We start from the raw sequence: 22,737 nt of genomic DNA, 5'->3' as shown, positions 1-22,737 counted from the left end.
TAGCATTTTTTAGTGGTTTCATGAGATCAGAAAAATATTTCAAGGATACCTGTTAGAGTAAAGATTTTGAAAGATACTGCATTTAATGATGAAAATGAAAGAGTGCAACATACCAGGAAAATTCCCTTCATAGAAATCACATATTGGCCTTGGGACCTCTCTTCCTCGAACTGTTATTTCTAAAGAATTTCTGTAATCTTCAACATCATTCTGAAATAAAAAAAGTATTAATAGTAAACAAAAGGGAGGGGGCAAGAAATAAAATGGGTCAAAACATCAAATGTTATAATAAAACCAATATAATGATACAATTATAGTAATTGAGATAAAATATCATTAACATATTTAGATTTTTGTTACAAAATATGCTTCCAGCACTATCATAAAAAGGCACAATAGATTTTTATGAAAAGTAGAATGCATGAACTGAAAAATAAAAACGAACTTCTTAACAGTATCTATTTTAGAATTATTTTCTACCCATAATTCTCAAAAGCTTTATTTATCCAATTTCTTAATGATTATTTATATAAATTTTCTATTTGCCCCTCTCAAATGATTTTAAAAAAATGAGTAACTTAAGCAGAAAGTAAAGTTAGGAAATACTATGCATATATCACATATAGGCACCACCAAGCATTTTATTTTGTAGTAAGAGACAGGAAAAAATCATCCAATGCTCTCGTGAGGACTTGACCTTCTGATTTGTTTGGACCTTCTGATCATTAGCTAGATATGCTTTCCAATTAATTACACCCTACAAGTTATGAAGTAGATAACATTAAATTAAGAACATAATTTCTTGAAAACTTGTATAAGTGTATTTCACACTAATAACAGCCACAGATATTTTAGATATTTACATGATTATTATTTAACTTATTTGATATTTATTTAAACACAGTCAACTACTATTATAATTGCAATGTAAAAATATTTTGCAGATTAAAATAACAGATTTGTAAACATACAATTTATTTCTTTGGTTTTTTGAAAGATACTAGAATAATAAACTATGCAATAAAAGATAATAAAAACATTTATGCTTTTTTAAAATCTGAAATTTTTTCAAATATTTTAACATCTAATTTATTTATGTCTATTTCCTTTTCTTTAATTATTCTTCTAAGTTCATTTGTTTTGATAAACAAATCAATGTTCCTGCTGGTCTCGGCTTCATCTGCTAAAAGCATCTATCGAAGCTGCTGCTGATCTTATTTCTTTATTAATTTCGATATTAAGAATACCTCCAGAAAATTTTATGTAATCAAATACTGTACATTGAGAAATGTATGATGAGTCACTTAAATTTTCAATTTTAACTGCTTTATTTACAGAGAAGCCCCTTTCCACAAAGGCCTGTCCATGTGACAAGATAAGAATCATTTTCACTATTTTCCATACTTTAGAATTGTGAAAATCATGAAAATAAGAAGTGAGAAATGTGTCAAGAGAAAGATTTTGAGAATCAAAAGTAGAAAATTCATGTAAATTTGTCTAGTTTGTCTAGTACTACTTTGTCTAGAATCTCTTTAAACTGCAGCAGAATTTCATCACAATTATCTTGTAAAACACATTTATTCCGCGTTAATACGGTTAGAACTATTTTCATTTTGTTTTGGGCTTTTTCTGGACTTTTAGCCATCAACTGTGGTTCTATACAAGATGCATTTCGAATAAGAGAATAATTTATTGGATATTTAGCCATTAAGTGTTGTATCATTGTTAAGACACATTGTTGACCTTGTTTCAATACAAAACTTGTAGCTTGTGAAATGTCCTTCTTGCGGCATTTGTTGACCTTCTTGTTTCAATACAAAACTTGCAGCTTGTGAAATGTCCTTCTTGCAGGATTTATCATTCATTAACTGCTCAGCAATGAATCCCAAATAAACTTTACTTTTATCATTATAACAATTTGGATCATTAAAATTAAATTTATAAAGATTCAGATTTTCTGCTTTAGTTATTTTTGAATATTCTAGTTTCAAAATTTTAAAGTGCTAAAAGCAATCATTTACAAGTTTTAAGATATCTTCAGCAAAAAAGGGGATAAGTGGTTTACCGCTTTGATAATATTCAAGGAAAGGCAATAATATTTTTGACAGAGAGAAAAAATTTAATTTTATAAGAAATGTTTTATCCTTAGTTTCTTCCAAAATATTTGAGAAGGATTTCAATGAAATTTTTTTAAACTGCCCCATTTCAACTTTTTTAACATATAATAGCAAGTCATCCCATATTTCAATGGCTCTTTCAACTGCTGGGACATTTTGCAACCATCGGTAACAGCAGAAAATTTGAATTAAAACATTATTTCTTTATCTATCAGATGGAGCAAAGATAAAAATTCTGCAATAATTGGTTTTACTGTTAAACAAAAATGTATGAATTTTTCTTACGCATTATATTTTAACACTTAAAAAATGTACTATATCGATAAAAAAATTGCGACATTGCGAAATATTCTAGGCATTCATTCCTGCAGAGATTCCGTTACATCGCTAAAATTGCCATAAGAATGCTATATTGGCAATACCATGAACACGTTTCCTCCGTGTAGCAACCATTCCGCTTATCAGTCATTTTCTTTTAATTTATTAATCTTCCGTTTCTTTTATTTTTTCCTTATCATTTCAACACTGACTTTTTATTCAGGATTTAGCTTTTATTTTAATTTCTAGTTATAAATAGGTGAAATTAGCTTAATAACAAAAGATAATTTCAATCATTATCACAATGAAATTTTATATCGACCAACTATTTGAATAAATGATGCGATATCAAATTCAATAAGATTCTTCTGAAAGCAGTATTCCTTTTATAAAAATACTTAATAAAATTCTAGTATACGGTGCAATTTTGAAAATTATCGCCAACACGAAAATGACCCGTTTAACTACTCATCGTGTATGTCCCGTTTACTGCTAATCATAAAGTTGCCAAATTCTTTATGCAACGGATACCTTGTGCATAGGATTAAACCAAATACTTAATTGTCTATTGAAGCTTCAAAACGTATTTCCGAACTTCACTTTTTTCGGCTAGCGTTACCGAATTTGCCCTTGGCGACCTAAAATTGAAATGGAGCCAATAGATTTCCCGCGAAATCGATAACAGACCCTCTGCGGAAATAAACTCATAATCCTGATATCCCATACATATATGTGCAAAAGAGAAATAAACTCCACAGATTCTTCTCTGTAGAATAGAAGGTGATCAAAAATTAATTTATGGCTTAATTCAAACAAACACAGAAATTAAGGTAAGCAAAACCATGTAAAAACAAATTGAAATGATAAAACGAAACTTAGCTATCATGTGAATTTTCAGCGCTGACTCTCCCATTCTAGAAATTTCAATTTGTTTCACAAAGACCACATTTAGCTTTATAAGGATTGTCATCCATCAATATCCAGTCTTTGTAGTCAGCTTGAGGAAGCCAGTTTATTGAAAATGCACTTTCCAGGCATCTGGTTCCTATTGGCGTCGGAGGGGTTGCGGCCTTCCAGGTTGGCATTGTTCTAATTTTGGCAAATATTTTCAGAATCCCCCCCTTTTTTTCCTCGAGCACCTTCATCATCACTTTTGCCTCTTAAAGAACTTCCGGCTTCACGCTTTCATCACAATCTGCATAAATTTATGGATAACACCTGTTTTGAAAGATTGGGTGAATAGCCAATCAGACACCCGATACTTTCGTCCTAGGGTAGCTAATTGTTTTTTTATCGTTTGCAACGCAAATCCGCCAACAGATTGGTTAAGAGCCGTGTAATTTTAATTCCATATTCATGAGAAATCGCATTTCACACTTATAATGGCAATTATTAGAAATGATAAGAAATGTCAAATGAGCAAAATTAAGGACCGTTTATTCATTTTGACCAAAATTAAGGACTTTTAAGGACCAAAAATCATTTTTGAAAAATTTAAGGACTTTTAAGGACCATACGAACCCTGTTTACCGATAGTACGATAGAAATCATTGCTGAAGATACGAATAAGTTTATTTCTTCTGTGAGGTCTAATTATTCTCGTATAAGGGACAGCAGAGACACGGATGGAGCAGAAATAAAAGCTCTTTTGGGCTTACTTTACTTAGCTGGTATTTATCATGGTAAGAGTTAATCTTGAGGAACTGTGGAGAATGGATGATTTTAAAGTAGTAATGAACAAGAAGAGATTTTTGTTTTTATTAAAAGCTTTACCGTTTGATGACATAAACACAAGAGTAGAACGAAGGAGTCGACCGCTTGGCTCCAATAAGAAACATTTTTGAAAAGTTTGTCTCTAATTGCCAGAAGTGCTATTCACTTGGAGAGAATGTCACAATCGATGAGAAATTGGATGGATTTCGAGGAAGATGTGGTTTCATTCAATACATTCCTAAAAAACCGAATAAATATGGCATAAAAATTTATTTATGCCATGGTAGACGCTCGTATGCTTTACACATACAATATGGAAATTTATGCTGGAGCGCAGCCAGATGGTCCTTTTTGCGTAAGCAACAAACCACAAGATGTATATAAAGGTTGACAGAACCTATTCATAACACTGGAAGAAACGTAACCACAGACAACTGGTTTTCAAGTTTTGAGTTAGTACGAGATCTAGATGAAAAGAAATTGTCATTTGTAGGTTCTTTGAAAAAAAATAAACCTCAAATTCCGGATAAGTTCAAGCTGACGAAAACTCGGGAACCCAATACGAGTCTTTTTGGATTTAGAAAAAATATGACACTTCTCTCCTATGTACCAAAACGTTACAGAAACGTTATATTGATTTCAAGTCTTCATGATGACGTAGCAATAGATAAAGATACCAAGGAGCAAAAAAAGCCCGAGATTATCACATTTTACAATTGTACCAAAGGAGGTGTGGATACAGTGGACAAACTCTGTGCTTCGTACAATGTTGCCAGGAACACCAGGCGTTGGCCTCTTGTAGTTTTCTTCTCTATGCTGAATATAGCAGCAATCAACAGCTACATAATTCATTCAACGAATAATAGTGAAAAATTACTTAGAAGGCAATATTTGCGAAAGCTAGCAAATGCTCTTATGAAGGAAAACTTTGAAAGAAGAAGCCCTACCCCTCTTCAAAGTGAGCTAAAATTAAAATTGTTGAAATGAAAATCAGAATTAGGTGTTGTTGAAAAAATGACTTCAGGGAAAAAAAAGATGCAAACCCTGCCAAAATGACAAGCGCACTAGAATTACGAGGTTCAGCTGTGAGATTTGATTGAAATTCATTTGTCCAGAGCACTGTAAACATATTTGTTCAGACTGCAGCGATGCAATGAAGTGATTATGAAATTGAATTTTTATGTAACATTTAATGTGCTTTTCCACTTATTAAAAATATAAAAGTTCAGTTGAAATATTGGCAGTTTAATTTTGTTTTACTTTCAAGTTATTTTGGTAAGTCTTTAGTCCTTTTTATACTGTTTTAGTGTTTTATACTTATTTTATTTTCCTTAATTTAAAGTTAATATTGTTTACCTCAATTGTACTTATTAACATTTAACCATTTCAAAATAATTTTAATATTTTTGCTCTGGAAAATTTATTTTTTATAATAGCGTATCTAGGAAATACGCGCAACCTTTCTTGTTGGTGCGGAAGGCGCGCATGCTGGAAGGTTAAGCTGATACATAAGAATGATCTGGTAAAGCAGGAATAAAGTGGCAGTGAATTCGAACTTACTAAACATTATATGTATAAGGAATAAAATGGTATTAACTTGCAATGTCAACAGATTACCTAAACTTAAAAGTTCCACCTATTTATAACTTAATCACCTCAATATTTGATTGCAGAGTTTTTGCTTTCATAGTAATATTTGTTCAATTTAAGATTCTTTAAAAACCTTTTCCTTTAAAACTATTTTTAGCAACATAAATAACCATAAATAACCATAAACAACATAACTATAAATTTTAATAAATATATCATAACTATAGAATTTTCTTTAATTTATATTAAGTGTGTATTAAGATTTTTAGTAGAAGTTAAATTTAAAAAAAAAAAAAAAAACCTAAACTTGAAAACAGGCCTTAACTTTTTGTTGCATACAAACAGTATATATACATATATATAGTTTGTCCCCCCCAAAAAAAAATTTAAAAAACCAATCAAAACTATATCTGAGTGAACTTTTGCAGGTTTGAATGAGGCTTTCATCATTATATCTTTACTAGTTTTTACTTTCTATTCATAAAAGCTTTTTTTTTTTTCTTTCTTTTCTGTGAAACAGTTTTATTTAAGCCATGTATTTGTTAAAATAAAAGTATGTATATTTAATTTGTAGTTTGTATTTTATTTACACTATTTTAAGTATTGATTTTTTAAAAGTAAATATCACATTCTTTATATATCTATAAAGATTTTCATGGTTTTACAAGCTAATCTTTTTTTTATAATTTATATAATCTCAAAAAAAAAAAAAAGTTTCGTAAGTCAAATTTCCCATATTAGAGACATATATAGGGTATTGTATTTCATAAAGTTATTCATGTAGTCTGTGCTGGGACCGTGATCTTTCTTAAGCCATTATAATGTACCTATATTACTTTTCCTTGTTAATGCTCACTATTAATTGTATATACTTATCTCAATTACGAATGCAGTTTTTCTAATATTATCAATACTTTTGTAGCCGTGGGTTACTCGCGTACCTCAGTAGTAATTGCAAGGATGGATGTTATCTGCATAAATAATTCTGTTCATTGTAGAAATTCTAAATATTTGTTTTTTTATTTTGGTAATTTTGCATAAAGAAATGTAGGAATTGTGTAAATAACTCAAGAACCACAGATGCAGTCTATGAAAGTCTACCCAGCAATATTTTGGATGCCTCCAGAAAATTTACTTTCAAGGCTATAGAAAATATTAAGATATGATAGTCACCTATACAAGTAGCACATAAATATAATCAATGTAAAAGGCGGAAGTGTGAGTTAGTCTTAAGATTTACCGAGTTCAAATACTTGATTTTTTTAACTCGCAGTATTGCACTAGGTAAAATGACACAAAGCAACATATGCAGATTTTATTCAACATTATTTTTAATTACTTCTCTACATCTGTAAGAACTTATCATTTAAACATAATAAAGATGCACACTTTCTTTTTCACAGCTTAATTATCCTGAAGATTTTTTAAAAATCTTACATGCATCAATATACATACATTTCAGAAAACAAGCCCCATAATTCCCACATGACGAGTAAAAAATCTTAAAGAAGAAAAATTACTTACTTCACTGAGATTGGTAATATTTGGATGTTCAGAATAAAAATTCTTTTGAACAGCTTCCATAGTCTCCATATCATACCTAGCTTTCTTTAGACCTTCACCAGGCATTTTCCCTTTAAAGCTGTTTCCACCTCTTTGTCCACCACGTCCTCTAAAACTATTACGACCTCTGAAATCACTGAAAACAAATATGCACAGTTATTTAATGCCTGCAAGCATACATATAGAAAAATATGAAATTAACTTTTAAGATAAATTTATATTATCTGATTACTTCCTTAGCATTAAAAATTTCATGTGTACCAACACTTTTTGGAACAGATGTGCAGAAGCACCGGTTTGGCTAAAAGCTATTGCTAAAAACATGGAGAGAAATATGAAATTAACTTTTAAGGAAAATTTATATTATCCGATTACTTCCTTAGAATGGTATTAAAATTTTCATGTGTACAGACTTTTTGGAACAGATGTGCAGAAGCACCAGGTTGGCTAAAATTTATCGCCAAAAACATTTGGAGAGAAAAACCGCGTTTCCATTCCACTAAGCTTAAAATGTGAAAGGCAAAAGCTTATTAACCTTCTAAAACTGGGCCAAAATTCTCATAATATAGCCTTCAGAGCGTGATCGGAAACAGTTTTGCCCCCTCTTTGACATTTTCCTAATGAGAAAAGTCGTTATTCCCCCTCCATGGATGCAGTAAAATTTACATGTTTGTCGGTCGCTTACGTCCCATAGTATAGAGGGTTGCTAGATTTGTGATTTTTTTATGATTATTTTGCTTTAATTTAAATGAAGTTCTAAATAAATAGTGCATAAATAAATATGCAGTACTGGATGCATATACAGTGCACTATTTATTTAGAACAAAATGTATGCAATGTTTATATTTTATTATAGATACTATTTCTGATCAATCTCTTAAATAATTTGTGAATTCTTTAACTTTGTTTTCACTCTTCATTTATATTCACGTATTTTCGTATTAGAAATTAGAAAACAAGAACAAAATTTTACAAAATATAAATATGAACTAGCTTTGTAAGTCTGCAGGCTGGAATGCGATTTTTAATAACATATTTTCATTAACAAAATAATGGTAATGACTAATTTAATGAAATAATAATAATATTTATTACCATTAGATGATTAGAATGAGATTCAATACAATTAGATTTTGAGATGAACTTACAGCAACAGGAGTGCTTGTGGGACCCCAAACAATCCCCTGAAACTTTTACGGACTTACTACCGACATTTTGGAGTTTCGAGAAAAGGGGGAGAGAAATGAAAAATTACAATTATGAAGTATTGAATGACCTAATTATAAAAGTTCAATGAATTACTTTTTTTGCAAAATTAATAACCATAAATTTTCAAATAAACTACTACATTTTATGTAAATATTAAAATAAACTACTACATTTTATATAAATATTTTAAATTACCTGAATTAATTCTTTAAAAAAAATTATCTAATTTCTGCTGCTTTTTTTTATTTTCTGATGTTTGTGGGCTTGTCTTTCTTTTGTGGTGAACTTCATAATTGCAGGAAGGCTGACTTTTATTTTCCTCATTTACAGTTGAAGAAATTTCCTCGAGAATTGCACATGCAGAGATAGAAGCAGTTTGCTTTTCTGCTAATGTAGAAGGTTTTTCAGAGACTTTTATAGGTGACTCATCTGAAATACATGTTTTTAAGTCCTCTTGATATGTTTTCCAACTTCTGTTCATATTCAGTAAGAGATCTTTGTGAATTGGATCAGTCAGTGGATTTTTTCAGCCATATTTTTCACATGAGGTTTCTTTAGAAGCCATTAAATCATATTTAATAGTCTGCACTGCATCTAGGGAATCAATCTTAAGAGAGGTTCTATAGTCAGTGACAAGTGTATCCATTAAGTTGAATGCACTTTCCACTAATGGGCCATGGAAGCAGCTAAGGCAGGCTTTGACCAATTTAGCCAATGTAGAATACTTATAATCATTTGTGAAATCATCTTTTAAATTAAAAACTTTAGACCAATATTTATCAATTGTACACTTTACTTGATTTCCACTTTCATCAGATGTGTAGAGCATTTCTTTGGTGTTATCAATATCACTCTGGTATAACCTTATTTCAGCTTCTACTTTTGACTTTTCATTATCCCTAAAAATATGGGACATAAAAGATGATAATTTTTCAAAAGCTAATATTGTTCTGGTTTTACCTCTTAGCTCTGGATCTAATGCTGTAAAACTAATTAGATATGAATTTTTAAGGAGTAATTTCTGTTTCATATGCTGTGCTGTATTAGTATAAGCTTTCATCAGAGAAATTTGGAATTCTTTTGCTATTGGATGATTTTTTGATAATTTCTTCAGGAGAGTGGAAGCTTTTCACCAGTAAATATTACTTGCTATGTAGATGGAATTCTGGATTTGTGACATCAACCTTTAATAAATCATTATAAGATGTGCACTCTATATTTTCTGGCTTCATAAAAAAAGAGAAATTTTGCCATCAATTTATAAATACTGGAATGTATTAAATGAAGCATTGGTTTTTTTTGTTTCAAATAATTTAATATATGTGTTGAACTCTGGTAATACTGCTGAATATAATGCCATATGCAATCAAGTTTTGTTTTGCATAACAAATAACCCATTTAGTATTCTTTTTTTCAGAGCTAAAGCATCCTTTGTGAGTTGTTGGGAATGCAAGCAAGAATACACTCCTTCAACAATTTTTTTTGAGCTGCAAAAATATTTCTTTTATTGTATACAGTTTCAACATAAGAAAAATAATCCCCTTTATCAGTTTTATCCAAGTAGCGAAAATAAAATGCAATAAGAGCATCCCACAGATCTTTGATTCTTTCTAAAACACATAAAATGTACACCCACCTATGGTCTGGTCTCTTCAAGGGCTTAAGTTTTTTAATCGCAAGGGATTCACAGATTTTGAAAAAATTTTCTCTTTTACTGCAGCTTTTCATATCAAAATAGATGTCATCAAACAAATCTTCTAAGTATCTATCAAAACATGAAGCAAATTTTTTTGCACAGTTACTAGCTGTGTGACATGCGTCACCATCGATATCTAATAAGTGGGGTGCTTTGTTTGATCGTAGTCTGGTTTCAACACCCTTTTTTTTTTCCACGCTTGGTGTTACACAAGTCCATTAATACACTAATTAAGTTTGCCCATGGAATATTATTATCTTCAATAGTATTAACAACTGCTTTAAAAACAGCTTCTGAATTGCAAGATTCCATCTTTAGAGATGCAAAATGATGAACTACAACTTCATTTTGATTGTTGTCATAAAACTGCACCAATATTGCCAGTATACTTTCTTGAGCATATTTTCCTTAATAGTTTTTGCGAGCCTATATTTATTTTATCTTATAACATGCAGTAGTCCTGGACATTTCCAACGAGTTTAGTGCCGTCTGATCGCGGCTCAACTGTTTGCAGAGTTCAATTAAATTGGGAGCTACATTGAAAGAAAGAGAATTCTCGGCGATAAACGAAGTTATTAATACCTCTTGGCATGCTTTTCTTGTCACTATATCCAACGGCCGAGCATCAGTCTCCAATAAGTCATCAGTATTTTTTGAATTAGCATAATTACTTAAAGTCATTGAATGTCTAATGCACTTTGAATATTTTATGTGCGTCACAGTTTTAGAATGATTTGTGAAAGCCTTGAATCCTTCCCCACCATACTTCAGCAGTGAGTTACAAAAAACACAATATGCTTGTCCAGCAACATTTATTTTCTTGCACCATGTGCCGATGGTATCCCCATTACCATCCCTCCGTTCAATCCAATTTCACCTAAATGCATTCCGGACACCTTCTTCTAATTGTATAATATCACTATTTATATCGAGAAATTTCATAGTGAAATTCTCTTGCGTACATAAATAAAAAAATATTTCAATAAACAAAACGAAAAATTTACACGTGCATCAATAAATGAAACGAAAATTTTACACAGCGGAGAAAAAAAAGTTGAGAAGCGATCAATGACAAATCCCCCTTCTCTACTTATTGACGCCATGTCAGGAGAGATAAAACCTTTGAACCCAGAGTCGCGTGATCGCACATTCGTTCTGGTCGAACGAAGTCTCTCCCTTTTTTTTCTGCCGTGCTTACTTGCTGAAAAGAATCCAGAAGAGAATGTCCGAGAACTGGGGAAATGAATCATAACTCGCAATAAGGAAAGAACAAAAAAGAAGTTTTTTTCCCCCTTTTCACGCATTATCACTCACTGCCTTTGGAGAAAGAAAGGAAAAGTTTTCACCACACACACTGACCTTGCATTTTCTGCTTTCAAAGCAAACAAAATTACCCAGATCAATATAAATAATTCATTATTATTCCTACTTCCTTTTGAATGATGATTCCCGGAATTTCCGGGTATCGAAGTTCAAAATCCCCGGAATTCCAGGGTTTCCCCGGAGCACAAACACCCCTGCAGCAATAATAAAGCTTTACATAACAACAGAGCTTTAAATCTGCTTTTTTCGATAATTTTGTTATTATAATATAAAACAGAAAATCCGAGATATATTGGTTGCTTTTCATCATTTAACTTTAACAAATATTACATTGGACTATCAGGTAAAGGAGGCAAACGAGAATTTTTCTTTGTAAAATTGGCTTTTGTTTATTTTAGCAGAGAAAAAAAATTCGTGACCTACACATGCAATCATCAAAAGTATTTTTCAGAACAGTTTTAAATGTTTATGAAGAATTAATTATACGTCAATTTCTTTTCATAGGTAGAAATCTCGTCTAAAGCCATCATTATATCCAAAGGTTCAAGTCTATTTCATTTTCAACGAATAAGGACATATTGGGTGTTGACACAATGTAGTAGATCTGTTTTTCATATTTCTTCCAGTAATGAAAACAATTACCCTGGAATATTTTTAAAGCAAAACTAAGAAAACCGTTTATGCCAAATTTTGCATAAAGTATCATCTTGTGCATTTTTTTATTTAAAGTGTGAAATTTTCTCTTTGAAAATATAAAAATCATGAACGGAGCAAAATTAATACATGAGAAATAACTTTGAAATGCAATAATTCCATTGTAATATGAAATAGTGGAGAAAAGTTCAATACAGTTTATTTATTCACAAAATAATCCCCCTCATATGCGTAATTTATGTACTGTTGATCGAGAAATATAGGTTAGTAAATTAAACCGGTTATTTCAATACTTTATCAATTTTTTTATGGGCTCTTCAGTAGAGCGGTAAAGGTGGCTGAACACTTGTAGCTTGCTTGGGTTTGAATCCCGGCTAAAGGGTTGGATTCATGGTTTTTGTGTAACGTAAATGCAAACAAGCTTCCCTTAGAAAGTCCTCCGCGAAGGCATCCCTCCCCTTATACAGGTAATTGTTGTGTGCTTTGATGTAATTCAGGAAGCGTACAAAATTAATCCAACCAAAACCGAAGAACAGGTTGATTACATGTGGAGTTTTCCACCACGAACGTAAATGCGAGCAATTTTCTCTTAAAAAGGTTTACACGAAAGCATCCATCCCCTTAAGCAGATAGCGTTTGCGTGCTTTTCCGTAATCCAATCCTACTTCTCATACATTTAATAGTAAGTTGACATACACCTTATTACAGACAAAATAACAACCTTTTTTTAAAGATATTTTTTTTATTAACTTGTCTGAATTTCCTTTATCTCTTGAAGAGTATAAGAATTTCAGCAAATAAAACTGGCCGAAATTTAATACAATGTAACTGATGTTTTGATTCAATTCAGAAGTAATGTTAGCTTTACTGATATTTAAATACTTTTTGGCAGATTTCATCCTAAAAGAGGGTCTGAAGATAAATTGATTTTATTTAATTTACAATCAATGAAAATCATTGAAAGCAATCATTGAATGAATTAAAATCACAAAAACTATCATGCATACAATTCTCTCTTATTTATCTCCTGATAAATCAGACAAAATTGCCTACATAACAGAAGCACTTTGAAAGACTTAAAAGTTCTTAAGGGTTTTATGCACTCCCCCGCCCAAAAAAAAAAAAAAAAAAAGTCAAAATAAAAACTTATTATTCATAAGTATAAAAAGGAAGTAAACGATAAAAGTGGCTTTAGCTATTTTCTAGAAGGGCATTAAATCTAAAAAAGGAATCTATTCTTAGTTGCTATGATTAGAAAGCATTAAATCTGGTAAGCTTAAACAGCGTGCAAAATCGCTGACGTTTTAATCACAGCAAAAGTCAGCACTAAAAAAATTAGAGATGGCCTCTATTTGATTTTCAAGTATGGCGCGAGACGAAACCTGCGGTTTTTGCCAAAATGTAGCCAAACTGATTAGAAGAGGGAAATAATGCGTAGCCAGTGGCTATTCTGAGCAGCGACAATGGACCACCCTGAGATCTACAGATAGGCGATTCTCTAAAATAGGGAGGGAAAGCTGGTACTACAGTTGTACCATAGCCGGCGTTAGAGAAAGTCATTTTCCTGGTACAACTGCTGTACCAGCCGGCTTTAGAAAGTTAATGCCATAAATGGGTGGGATAAGGTTATGATGTCACAATGTTTTCAATTAAAAATAACAATAATCACTTATTATTGTAAATTAATATTAAGTTCTTTATTTTATATTTCTAACAATTAAAACTTTTTTACTGAGAGTAAATACACATAAAACAAATCTGAAAGCTTTCAAATTTTACATTATGCCCAGGGGCTTTTCGAACGTTTTCTGCGTTACCTTTATTAAATGTTCTCCACACTTAAACCTCTCAGTTTTACGGTCAGAAAATTCCATACAGAAAGCTGGCTTCTTTATTCATTACACATGAAAACTTCTGCTAGCTTTTAATGTATCTGATTTCGGTTTGGATGTATATTGAAAGAAAAGAAATCAAGGTACAAAGTGAGAGAGTAGTCTTTTAATTAAAATAAAAAAATACTGCTTATTCATGACATTTTGAGGAACTTTGAAATTTCACAACTAAACCCATATTACTCGGAGAGTTTTAACCATAAAATTCAGTTCAACAGCAATCTTAAGAATTTCCGATACACGGTCTCGCGCGCTGGAGATAAAATCCCCCCGTACAGTGTTACCATTGCTCGCTTTGAAATTGTCATGTTTGTTAATCAAAAATTTGTTAAAAGATTCATGAAATATTAAATTATGAGAAATAGATTTTCTATTTCTAAGCAATTGGCTTAGACAATAGCATGCACACCATGTCACTAGTCAGTTGAAATGGCAGCGTCTGCAGTGGAAAAGGCTTTTGTGGGTTAGACTTAGCAAAGTGGAATCCGCAATTGCTATGCAATGGCGCTTTTGTCGCAATTCAGAAAAGAAGCTAACTAAAAAATCTATCTATCAATGGCATGAAAAATTTAAAACTATAGGCTGTTAGCGCAAAAGTCCTGGACTAACAACTGTATCACAAGAAGTCGGCGATAGAATTTGCACCGCCATTTAGCAACGCCGGGAAGATCAAAGCGGAAAGCGAGTTGTGAAGTGCAGATTTCTCAGCCTACTGTTCTGGATAATTTTGAGAAAGAAGCGGAAAATTATTCCATAAGTGCACATGTTGTAAAATCCAAGTGACTTTGCCAAAAAAAAGGCACTTTGAATTTTATGCTGATAAGCAGTCTCGTTTTGAAAATGACAATTTGGCCGATCGTTTAGTTTTCATCAATGAAGCAACATTTCACGTCAATGGGAAGGTATATGTTTACTTTGGAGAAACAGAGAATGCCAGATTCACAGAGCAACACTTCCCTAAGGTAAATGCGTTCTGTGCAGTATTCAGAAAGTGTTTAATCCCTTCTTTTTTCACGATGAAACTGTCATAAGAGCCATTTTTTTTGGATATGACAACTCTTTGGTTGATGACACTGCTGCAGGATGACATTGACAACTTCATTCTCCAATTGGATAATGCACCACCACACTGGTTGGCCTACGTGTGAGATTACCTTGATAAACATCTCCCTCACCAATGGATTGGAAGACACCACTTACCCAATGGCCACCCAGAAATCCTTATTTAACACCTTGTGATTTCTTTCTATGGGGATACTTAAAGGGACAAAGTATTCCTTCCTCCCCTTCCTACTGATCTAACAAAGCTGAAATAGCATATCACAGCTGCTATCGCTGGACTTCATTAACCTTAACACGCGTTTCAGAGGAAAGATTACTGGCTCAATGTGTGACTAAGGACACACAGAACATCCAGGACTGTCTCTAACAAAAAATAATCCCATACAATTCTGTTACGGGTAATGTATAATAGCTTACATAGTTCTTGATTTACAGTACACTGAAACTGTAAACTTCTTCATGAATCACCCTGTATATTCATTTTTATTTAAAATGATTGATCTCAGCCAAGTCAGCCAAAACACATCAACTTGTCTGGAAGGAGTATACAATAGGAAAACTGCATTGCAGAAGGCTTAAGACAGAATTCTTCATTGATTAAACTTTTCCCTACTCTTTGTAAATAAATCTGAACACATGTCCTAGCTCTCATGCTGGTGACTGAATCATATAAAATTGGCACAAATTAGAAAACAATTTTAAAGTATCATCAATGATTTTGCTACTGACTAAAATTTTAAAAATTTCATTTTCATACATCAAAAGTCTATAAACAGTGATGCTATCAAATATTTCAATGTATAAAACATTTTACAGGCTGGAATGACCAAACTCTACTTATATGCACCCGAGCTGTACAAAAATATTTGTCAATGATACCTACCACTTTTTAATATACATGACATGATGGAGAACTTTCATAATTAATGTACTGTTAAAATTTTTTTAGGGAAAAAGCTTTTTCTTTTTTGCTACTTTTGCAGCCAACTTTTTTCTAATTTCCGTTTGAAAGCTAGTTTTAATTTCTTTTCAGCAGCTTTTATACAATCCATTGATACTTTTTTATTTTCATCTTTATTTTCGGCAATGTTTAATTGCTTTTCTTAGATCCTCGCTCCTCCTTTTCTATCTCTAGCTCTTCTTTGTACAGTTTATGAGTATTCCTTACATTTTTACATAGAATTTTGTGTACTGGAGAATGCAAGTGGTTATCCGTATGTCTGACAGATAGCGCCAGCACCGATCGCTGAAATTATTGAAGTCAAACTCTCGCTTGATGGTTGCTTGCTCTTCTTTAATTCAATATTCGTACGCATCTAGTTCCATCTTTCCACATAAGCCCCACCTACTTCGCCTTGATGTAAAACAACGTATTTCACGATCTCTGACATGATGTAAAGTTTTTTTTACAAAGAAAAGAGGGAGAGGGCGTGTCCTCCGTTTACCCCCCCACACACACACACACACACACATTTGCCAGTCGCGATTTCTCAAAGGTTCTACATCGATTTCAGAAACAGCCCATGTGATGTTCAAAAAAGCAGAATTCCGCGAAATTTCATGCCTGGATCAGACAAATGCAAAGTTTGTACCTACATCTAATTACACATTGGAAGAACGTAGTTCAAAACAAGTGTCTATAATTAGCACGGAAGATAAAAGAGAGATGACTGTTTTGTTAGCATGTTCCCTTGCTGGAAACCTACTTCCACCACAATTGTTGTTCGCTGGAAAAAAAACTGTCCTCCAAAGTTTACATTTCCCGTGGACTGGGACATGTGGCACATCGATTCGTACTGGAGTAATACTGACACAATGATTCGATACATCGAGAATATTCTTGTACCTTATTACGACAAGGAAAGAGCTTCTCGGGATAGTTCCAGAACAACCTGGTGTAGCATTGTTTGACATTTTTAAGGCACACCAAGATCTTTTTCTGACTGAACTTAAGAAGATGATATATTATTCCAATTTTTGTGCCCGCTTCCTGCACAGGAAAGGTTTAATCTTTGGATTATGGTAACTTGGCGATCTTTCGGTGACCAACCCTGCTAGTTTTTGTTTGGACGCCATTTTGTTTTCATGAAGTAAAGGCATTTTTTTTTTTTTTTTTACTCAACATTTCCCACATTTTTTTCCAACAGTCTGCTAGCCAAATTACGCTTATGCTAGAACATTTATGGAACAAAAGTGCTTAATCATGACGAAGATTATGTGCGAAATTGGGGCAAAGTGCAGAATCGCCCACTGCTAGCCACGTTTTTACGAATTGCACATACACAGTAGCATCCATGTACACGTCGATCTATTTTCACTTAAAAAAAATCCCAGAATTGCACAAAAATGGCATTGCGCACACTCTTGACTATATCATACCTGCCAACCTCTAAAGATAAAAATTCAGAAGATTTCTCCAAAATTCAGACGAACAAGAAGAATTAATATCATGCTTTGATATTAAAAAAATAACAATTTATACAAATAGAAAAAAGAAAATTGTACTTACATTAGTAAATCTCAATTAAGTAGTAACTAAAAAATTTACTAGGAAACATAAAACAAGAACTTAATGTTACACAAAATATTATTGCAATGAATTTAGAGTGCATTTTTTGGCTTTAGCCAAAAATTCTTTGGAAAATTTCCTGTCATAACAATTAGTTTCCTCATAACATTTAGCAATTAAAATGTTTTCTAGAGTTTTTGGTGAAATTGAAGAAGGAAACATAGTTTTGTTTTTCTTCACAACACTGAGGACTCTCTCGCACTCAGCATTACTGTGTGGAATTACGAGAATAGCACATAAAACTTGCTAGTCTATCATATTTTGGTGTTCCATCAGCTCTTTTTATTCTTTTTAAAGTACCAACAAGGACATCAAGTCTATCTTCTCCAAAACTGGCAGTCTTCAAACTGTGTAAACAAACACTCTGCCAAAATGACATTGGCACCCGAATTCGTAGCAGAATTTGAAAAAAAATCATCCACTTTCTTTGATGTTGTTGAAGCCGAAGCATTAACTTCATGCTTTTTAGACTTAACATGCTTCACAATGTCGCTTCTTCCACCGTGACTTATTATGAAGTCATGTCGCCAAACTACCTGTTATCATATTCCAAAGATTAGCCCAGAAGAGCTCTAACCTTCGGACTTAACTGTAAATGGCGAGTTCAAGCGTTTGCTCAGGAGTTCATTGAGTGGTATTCTAATGAGCTTCAATTTCTAGAGGAAAAAGAATCTGTGGACTTGGGAATATCACGACTAAAATCGATTCACGCTTCTTGGCTTGTGCGCGTATTTAACGGTATTGAAGCCAAACTTGAGATAATTTTGAATGGCTTCAAAGAAGCTGGTATAAATAATATTCTAAGGTAATGAGCTGCCTTTTATTAATTTTATTGTTTTATATTCGAGAAATATACTTGTACATTATTAAAAAAATAGTTGTAAGAAAGAAAGTTATCAAGAAAAAGCTTGTAACTGTGCAATAAATCCTTACATTTTAGGTAAGTGAAAAATTTCTGATTTTTTATTATTATTTAAGGCAGAAAAAAAAAGTACTTCGCCAGGCTTAAATTTTCGCGAAACTCGAAGCCTCGTGAAAATAAGAGCCTTCACAGTAAATAAATTTTAGAAGTAATTTTTATATTTTTTTAAATAAATTTAACGATGAAGAAATTTAATCTGTGATTTTGGGTGACAAATGTACAAATGCCTGAATTGCAGTATTATGTTGATCTTGTTTGGTTTGCAAGTTTCAATAATTTTTCACTTGTCATGAAACATGAAAAGTTTATTATACTTTTTAAAATACCTACTGTTATGTAAGACAATAGAAAACAGACAAAAAAATGCACAGTTAATGCTTATGAATATAAATTTAACATGCATCTGAAAACAATGTTTTTATTACTGTATTTTATTTATAACTTAAAATTTCAGTTTCAGTGGGGGAAGCTGTCGCAAAATGCGACCATGCATACACACAGGGTTCAAATATTTCTGTACATAGAAATTAATTTTTTTTAATAATATGGTAGTCAGTCAATCAGCAATTTTAAATTCAGCTCAACATGCATTTTCAGCTGAGGTTTTGCCCCATGTCTAATATTCAGAAACATTATAATTGTTCAAAAATGAATAATCTGAACACTGGAATTAGTAACGGGAAGGATTTTATTCTTTCAATCATAAATGCAATTTACTATTCCAAAAATTAGCCAGACCAAATATGGCCTCCTAGTTTTTTATTTAGCAAGGATACTCCTTTTGACCATTCTTTTACTACCTCTAGACCTGTCTGTACTTTAATTTACAGTGTGTTTTACTTTTTATATTTTCAAAATTTATTTTGCATAAACTAAAATATATATCACGTCAATCTACACCATAAAAGCATCTGAACTTTTTTCTTCAGCAACATTTTAGAACCATATTGATTACAATTAGATATAGCAAACTTTCATCTAGTTTTGATATTCAGAAAGCTAAGAATTTGTAATTAAAAACTTTGGATACATTCCTGTTTCCAAATTATGAAATGTGTCAAAAAAATTTTTATTCTTATAAATAGATCATACATACCAAATAACTAAAAAGCTGCATATTCTCATATAATTCCTTAGGACTTTGAGAATTTAAATTTACAATTCTAAGCTGCAAATACTTGTAGCAATTTTTTGAACTAATAAAATCGACATCATGTTCTGTAAATTCTTCTTAACAAAAGACTAGATAAATTTTAAAATTTAATAGTTATTTCCCTGGTTTCAAGTTTATCTTTAAACCTTTACTTTAAACGAGAAATTTCACAAATAAAAAAGCACGTTTATTATTTATAACACATGTTTTCTGCTTTTGCCCTGATATATCTAAAAAACACATTTTTGAGAAATACGAAGGTTAGAACAAAAATTCATTTATTATACCTAAAAAAAAAAGAAAGATAGATAGAAAATTTTAAAAAATATAATTAAATTAACATGTTTAATGTTAATATTGTTCATTTAATGAACTTGAACACGCACACAACAGCGTTGCCGGCTTCTAGAAGGACGCCTCGTGGCAAAATATTATTTAACTACAAATGTTTCTAAATACAGTAAAACTAAACGTAAATTCTTTACAAATACTACAAAACAACAAGGAAATTAAATTACAACGGTAGACGTTTTAATATTTTCCCATTCTTAAATATAATACAAAAGTAATTTTTCGCAAAAAATAAAAGGTAACAACTAGCATAAAAAAATTGCAGGAACTATAAGGAAAACTTTAAATAATACAATTAAAAATAAAATTACTCACTTTCCACGATTAAATGATCGACCACGATTCATATTTTTGCCGTTATGATGCTTAGAAGTAATTAAATTAATGAAAAATTCAGACTAGAAATACAATGGACGACTTCACACCAACTCGTCCCAAAGGTAAAAGGGTTGCTTGCGTGTTCGGCAAGACAGATGAAAGTTGTAGTATCACAATCACCTTGTTAGCAGTTGGCTTTCTATAAAACAAAATTGTAGAGGCCAAAAATTATTTTCTTTGCAAAACTATCTGCTAACTAATTATGAAAAATATACTTCAAAAATAGGTTGAAAATAATGATCATTCTTCATAACAATTTTATTTTATTAAATTAATATTAACCGCTAATGTTAAAACTTGGCTGACAGTATTTTCACCAGACGAAAACGGGACACCGAGATGGTGGAGGAGAAAATAATCTATGATACAAAACTTGCTGAATTTACCGTTATTCTTGAAATACATAATTTGCATAAAAATATGTGGGAACTACTCTGATATGCGCCCTCAAGTCACCAAATTTCTCGCCAAACATTTTTGGCGACAAACGCTACGCTGCCATATTGCTATCTATATTTTTTGTCTACATTTCGAACTTTAAGTCTAAAATGTCTCCAAAAACACGGTTTTTGCGAATGCAAAAACCACGTTTTGAACACACAATTTAAGCTAAAAATCCGAAACAGAAACAAAAAATTTAGATAGCAAAACCGTAAATTTCTAACCAAAATTATTTGACAAGAGTCCATGTACACAGCGATATGTTTTAACTTACAAAAAAATCTACGAATGGCACAATCTAGGCAACGTACGAATCTACGAATGGCACAATCTAGGCAACGAACGAATCTACGAACTAGGCACACCTCGCTTTAATAAATTAACATAACAACAATAAATTTCAAAGAATACCATGTACACAGCATCCTGTTTAAACTTTAAAAAAAATCTACGAATTGCACAATTTAGGCAACGAACGAATCTACGAACTACGCACACACACCTCACTTTAATAAATAAACATAACAACAATAAATTTCAAAGAATACCATGTATACTGCGTTCTGTTTCAACTTTAAAAAACATCTACGAAATGCATAATTTAGACGGTACGTGCTAATAAACAAAATAACTAAAATAAATTTCAAACAATTAAAAAAACAACAACAACGACAGAAATTCATACTAAAAAAACAATGAACATAACATTCTACAAAATAAGAACAAGAATAAAATAACATGCACTTACCATGAATTAATGCTTTTTGAAACGGCAGAAATACTAATTTTGTACCGCCTTTAACATGCCGCCACGTAATCACTATCGTATTTATATGACAGCCAGACACACTATCCAGAAAATTCATACTATGGTTCACAAATAAATAAAATAACAAATAATCACAAATCCCTACTTCTATCATACACAGCCACTAAAAATAATCTCTCAGACCCTCTTTCCACGTCTCCAAATACACACTGCCCCTCAACAGGATGGCCACGACGATATTTCCTTTTGCCGAACTTCAATTCAACAAGTTCCACTGTTTTATCTTCCCCCCCTAGCTTCACAGACACAGAGCATGACGCGAACCAACGAAAGACTTTTCAACGTCAACAGGGTTGCCATACAATACGCAATTGCTCCAAAAACTAGCGCAGAACACATATCGCCATATTTGGGGAAATTAGGGAGTATATCAGAGTTGTACCAATATGTGTACGCCTTAATTGCCAGGATCATACTGGTAATATTGCTTTTTCAGATGGCACAAACTTTCCTTTTATTATCGATAGGCAGACGTATGTCATCGATAATGAAATGGCCGTTGTTTATGGCTGTCTCTACCCGTACGACGTCGGACGGTTAGCTCAAACATGGTAAAAATGCTAAACGTACGACTAGTTGCGCAGAGACATTTTCGTGATTTCTGCGCATTCCGACCAGTCGTGAAGAGATGTTTGTTTACATTTGTGTTGATTATAGGAAGGGTGAATTACTTTTCCGTGTAGTACTAGAATATCAAGAAAAAGTCATTTGTTATTTCGTTTGATGACTAATTACTATCATTCTTTGATACATGTCTAAAACTTTATATAAAATAAAGTAAATATATCTGAATATTATTCTTGTTTTAAATTGCTAATGTTTGACCATTTTATACAGATACGGAGTTTACACAAATAATCAGAATTTATTGAAATTCTTATCAACAGATTTAAAAAATATCATGCATGCAAGGAGTAAAATCACATTCTTATGAAACGGAATTGAAAAATCATCTTA

At 32.0% G+C, this 22,737-nt stretch overlaps 1 protein-coding gene across 3 annotated transcripts in view; it reads right to left on the bottom strand.

The window, feature by feature from the left end:
- The window catches only part of LOC118200484 (putative ATP-dependent RNA helicase DDX17), a 59,593-nt gene extending 38,988 nt beyond the window's left edge, over positions 1-20,605 (bottom strand). For all 3 annotated transcript variants that reach the window (XR_015043080.1, XR_015043079.1, XM_085824052.1), the window contains exons 1-3: positions 20,448-20,605; positions 7,263-7,437; positions 114-210 (exon numbers count right to left, since the gene is read on the bottom strand). Coding sequence is in view for 1 of the 3 variants with exons in the window: in XM_085824052.1 (XP_085680178.1) it covers positions 114-210; positions 7,263-7,437; positions 20,448-20,479 (304 nt within the window). In the remaining 2 variants the exon portion in view is untranslated. The remainder of the gene's footprint in view (positions 1-113; positions 211-7,262; positions 7,438-20,447) is intronic.
- Positions 20,606-22,737: the final 2,132 nt, after the last annotated feature.

Source organism: Stegodyphus dumicola, chromosome 1 (assembly GCF_044657685.1).
Source record: "Stegodyphus dumicola isolate Sdum_Otavi_A_Nest chromosome 1, ASM4465768v1".
Taxonomy (NCBI): Eukaryota; Metazoa; Arthropoda; class Arachnida; order Araneae; family Eresidae; genus Stegodyphus; species Stegodyphus dumicola.
This window is presented reverse-complemented; position numbering and strand designations above follow the sequence as displayed.